At 35.4% G+C, this 5,000-nt stretch overlaps 1 protein-coding gene across 6 annotated transcripts in view; it reads right to left on the reverse strand.

Moving 5' to 3' along the window:
- The window catches only part of LOC137647023 (uncharacterized), a 7,969-nt gene that overhangs the window by 1,232 nt on the left and 1,737 nt on the right, over nucleotides 1–5,000 (reverse strand). For all 6 annotated transcript variants that reach the window (XR_011045516.1, XR_011045515.1, XM_068380134.1 and 3 more), the window contains one exon: nucleotides 1–5,000. This exon is cut by the window's left edge; it is cut by the window's right edge. Coding sequence is in view for 4 of the 6 variants with exons in the window: in XM_068380134.1 (XP_068236235.1) it covers nucleotides 2,419–5,000 (2,582 nt within the window). In the remaining 2 variants the exon portion in view is untranslated.

The following is a 5,000-nucleotide window of genomic DNA, read 5'->3' on the forward strand; positions in this document are numbered from 1 at the left end:
GCATGTGTAGTTTCCCCAATATCATTTGTGAAAATTTCCTTTATTCGACCTAGAGGATAGTTGTTAATCTTCGTATTATCTTCCTTAAGTAAAACTATGTCACCTGTTTTTAGAGGATGATGAGTTACAGGGTGATATCTACCCTTTCTATCAACTGCCTGGCTTAAAAGGGTCTGCAAAAACTCATGATGGTAAATATCTAACAGTTTACTCCTAATTTTAGACAACTGTTCAAAGTTATTAGTAGTTCCACAAGGAACAAATTCTTCATCCTCAGGTAAAGGTGATAAATCTGGAATGATATTGAGGGAAGAAAGCTCATAGCCTCTTATTAACATTTCGGGAGTTATTGGTTCAGGAAGGTCTTCCGCTGCACTATCCCTAAGAGCCTCTTTAAAAGATATTGGCCGTTTGTTTACCAAGTGGACAACTTAACATACAGTAAACTCAAAATCAAAGAAAGAAAGAATATTGTTCTTGATGGACCCATATAGAAGCCTCTTTGTTAACTTGACACAAACCTCGACCATGGAGCCTAACTGACTACACCCTTTAAAATACTGTTGAAAAGTCAAAGGTTTGACACCTCTCTCCTCAAAATACAATTGAGTGTGGGGATCATTCAAAAATGAAGTTATAACATTAGCTCCTGCAACTATTTGTGACCCTAGGTCACTAATGCACAACTGTGGAATGCCAAATTCGAAGCAATGAATAGAAAATGCCCTAAGAAAATCAGGCACACTAAGTGTTCTGCAAATTTTCAAATTAACTGCACGAGACCAAGTGCAAGTAAAACATAATAGCCATACCTTAACATTTTCTTTCTCCAGCTTAACTGTAAAAGGACCAATATAATCAACGAAAATATTGCCGAAAGGTACAGCTGGTGGGTCTTCCCTGAATTCCCTGTAACAATTTTGATTTAAATTAACAGGTCTTGCGTTGAATCTTTTGCAGTGAACACATTGCCTCAAAATCTTTTTTACCAATGAAAAATTTCTAGGAATAAAATAGTGTCTTCTGAGTTCAGCGAGAACAGCATAGCACCCAGAATGAGCTAATTTATGATGAATATCAAGTATAATTAACTTAGTTAAATGGCTGTCCCTAGATAATAGAATAGGAAATTTTTTCTCATTCTTAAATTTGCTCTTCACTCTCAAAATGCCATCGTTATCAACAAACACATTCAACTGAGAAACTATACCTGGTATATCCTTTACTGCAGAAAAACCTTTGGAAAAATGTTCTAAAACATCAGCAAAGTGATTTTGTTGATCATTCAAAATCAAATGGACAAGAGCTAAAGAGAAAAAATTCTTTTCTTGTACCTTAACTTCCCTTCACACTTTAGCTTTCCATTTGTATATGCATATTATACACCGACGGTACAGCAAAACCAGTCTTCTGAAATCTGAAAAATCTGAAATATTAACCAAGCATTCTCTCTTAACTAAAGGAACATTAGAAATATTCAAGTAATTTCCTGAAAGATAACCCTCTTTAGGAATAGTGAACTGCATTTCAGGTGTCCGAATATTAGTCAGGTTTGGGCCTGAAAGAAAACTAAGATTTCATCAACAATTTATATGACGTGCACCTGGTTACCATATCTGCAGGATTTTCCTTGCCATTAATAAACCCAAATTGAACAGAATATGTTTCACAAAGTTTTTGTATGCTATAGATTCTGTTCATTACAAAAGTAGAACATTGGTTCATTTTCTTAAGTTGAAGAGAAGAACTTATTAACAATTGCAGGGCACAAGAAGAATCTGAAAATAGACAAATCTTTGTCACCTTTATAGGTTTTATGCAACTGGGACCAGCAAGATCCAAATAAAGATCAATAGATTGTTCAACTCCTAAATTAATGGCGTGGATCTCTAAAGATGGTATGGATTTACCTTTCAATTGGGTATTAACCAACCGATTTTTAGCATTAACAAATGTAAGTCTGCCAGACTCAACATTCAGTAGATAAATGACACACCCATATATGTCACAACTGGCATCAGTAAAAACAATTATATTATACTCACCATCCCTTCGACCCACAAACCGAGTTACTTTGAGAGGGGGCGATGAATTACATTGCCTACAGATATTCCTCCAGTCTTTGAGCTGTTGACTGTTAAGAGTCTGATCCCAATTCAAACCCTTTTGACACTGCAAATTATGCATATAAAACCTACATCGGTTAAATAAAGGCAAGTTGAAACCAAAAATGTCAAACTGGGAGGCAATGGACCTAAGAATTAATCTTTTAGTGTTAGCTCCTGGGTCAAGGTTAATTGGCCTAGTGAAAATATCATCCGAAAGTCTATTCCATTCAAGCCCAAACAATTTATTGACTTCAGGAGTAAGAACTGACTGATCTATGTCAGACTGCAGATCAATATCATTTGTTATCAGCTACTGAGTTTCAAATTTAAAGGGTCTGAATATGTCATCTAACTGCTTGTAGGCCCACCTCAGGGCATCAGAGCTGTTCATAGTAATAGCACCATTATCCATATATATTAAGGCGTAAATAAGTTTCTTTAGTTCATCAATACTTGAATCATTACTGGAAGTTAATATTAACATATAATACAATGAAGCCATCAAAAGAAATGGGCTACACCGAAGTCCAAATGAAAGCCTGACATTTTTATAAGCAACGGGAGTGTAATCACCTGCGCTAACATTCCGAAACCAAAAGAACAATAGTCTAGACTGATCAATTTCACTTAAAGCCAACATATTGAAAGCTTTTTTCAAATCAAAAACTAAAATTTTTTCATCAAACCTAATATTAAGAAATGCAGATGAAAGCTTTTGATTTAGGTTAGGCCCAGCATACATACATTGATTATGTGACAATGACAGTTTCTTATAGGATTCCTGTAAATTAGAAAGAAACACTATGCGACATTTCGTAGTTTCCCTTTCTGGCTTAAAAACTGGCATATGAAGTAAGAATGAATAGTTAGGGTATTCAGCCTTAAATACTTCCAAGTCAAAAATTGGTTCAATAATTCCCATATTTAATTGTTCCTTTATGCAGTTATCCACCAACTGTGAGGAACCTTTCTTACGAAGTAACTTTTTCAAATTAGATTGAAGAATAGCCTTGGAAAGAGACTCATTTCTCGAAAGAAGGTGTGATACCTTCCCATTCCATAACAAGGGAACAACTATACGTCCATCACTTCTCGTGTGCAAATTTCTCAAAGTGTAATCCACGAGAGAATTATTGAGCTGATTAGATTCATCACTGTAAACTTTCTGATCATAGTTCAAATAAAATTGGCTCTCCATATTCAGGATTTGATCAGTTGCTTCTTGCAGTTTCCTATCAATAATAGTTTTATTATCTGAAAGTACAGTGACTGAACAATTTGTCGTCATGTCATTGAGCTCGTTAAATTCATCGTTAATAGATACAGTAGTAGCTAGAAAATAAGAATGGCAAGGGATATTATATGTACCTTTTTCAGCATTAGAATTTTCGCCCCTTAGTGGTTTCGAGGCTAAATTATCTTTACCATTAAGTGAAGTAAGATTAATTAGGAACCTATCAACATTCCCCATAAGCATTATTCCTGAAGTAGTCTCAATATACACAGACGAATTAGGACTCCCTATCACGACATCTCTTCCCAAAAGACAATGTGAAAAATCTACTCCTAACAAAAGCTGAACGTCATCAATGCCCTGGGAATTGGCTGATAAAAGCTTGTCAGCAAATACAAAATTTCTACTCTGCATTATACCAACTACCTGACCAAGACAAGGTAAATTTAATTGCAGGTTTATAAAGGGTACAACTAGAGCAGAAATAGCAAAGATTTCATTCCCCAGCTTTATAGGGACTTCAACAAGACTAGTAGAATATTCCTTTTGACCATTAAACCCTTTCACAGTAAGTTTAACATTGGTAGTCAAACACTTTAAATTACAAGAGGAAGCTAACTTGCTAGATATAAAAGTATTTTGTGACCCTGAATCCTTATTTTGACCATTTACACAAAATGTGAAAGTAGGGAGAACTGAACCTGTGGTAACATTTGGCAATACTGCTATCCCACTGCTTGCTTCCTTGGAAGACTCTTCTTTACTATTACACCTGTCAGGACTAAGTTTCCCACAAAGATACTCCATGTGATACTGCGAACAATGTGAACAGGGTCTTCGAAATCTGAACTTGCATGCTTTAGTGAAATGATTGAAATTACCACATTTTACACAACCTTTATGCAAATTTAATAAAGAAATTTTATCAGAAGGGGTAGCATACTTAGTACACTTGTAACTTAAATGATCATTGTCAGAAATGCCGGCCTTGGAACAAAAATTACAAGCTTTGGCGGGAACAGTCTTAGTTTTAAGAGCCATGGCACTAGTCTTTTCCTGTAATGGCTTTGAATGAGTTAAAACTTTATCCCTGACAGACAATTTACCTTTCGTCTGACCCTGTTCATACCTTTCACATGCTGTAAAGAAATTATCTACAATTTGCTGAAATGATGGATGAGTCACATTAGTGATATGAACCAGATGAGACTTAAATCTATCATTCATTGCAGACCAAACAAAATATCTAACAACCTCCTCAACATCAATATGCAAATATTTGAAATTTTCGACTATATTTCTAAGTTCTGAAAAGAAGACAAAAGGGTCCTCTCCTTCTTTGAGATTTAGACAAGTTAATTTCTTAATTACAGCCGATTTTCGTAATTCAGTCGAGGCAAATGCCTTAGTCAATAAGTCTTTGGCATCGTTGTAACTTTGTTTGTCGGCCTCCAATGAGCCAAGTAAACATTTAGCCCTACCTTCTACTTGTTGTTTCAAAAGTAAGAGCAAGTCCCTGTCAGGATAATTAAAACTTTGGGTCGTGGTTTCAAATTCTCTAATGAATTTCAAAAAATCCTCACCTTCCTTACTTTGGAATTTGGGTAGAAGGGCAGTGGGTTGCCTCAAAAGACTCCTAGCAATATCAGTAGTTAATG

Source organism: Palaemon carinicauda, chromosome 9 (assembly GCF_036898095.1).
Source record: "Palaemon carinicauda isolate YSFRI2023 chromosome 9, ASM3689809v2, whole genome shotgun sequence".
In the NCBI taxonomy this organism is placed as follows: Eukaryota; Metazoa; Arthropoda; class Malacostraca; order Decapoda; family Palaemonidae; genus Palaemon; species Palaemon carinicauda.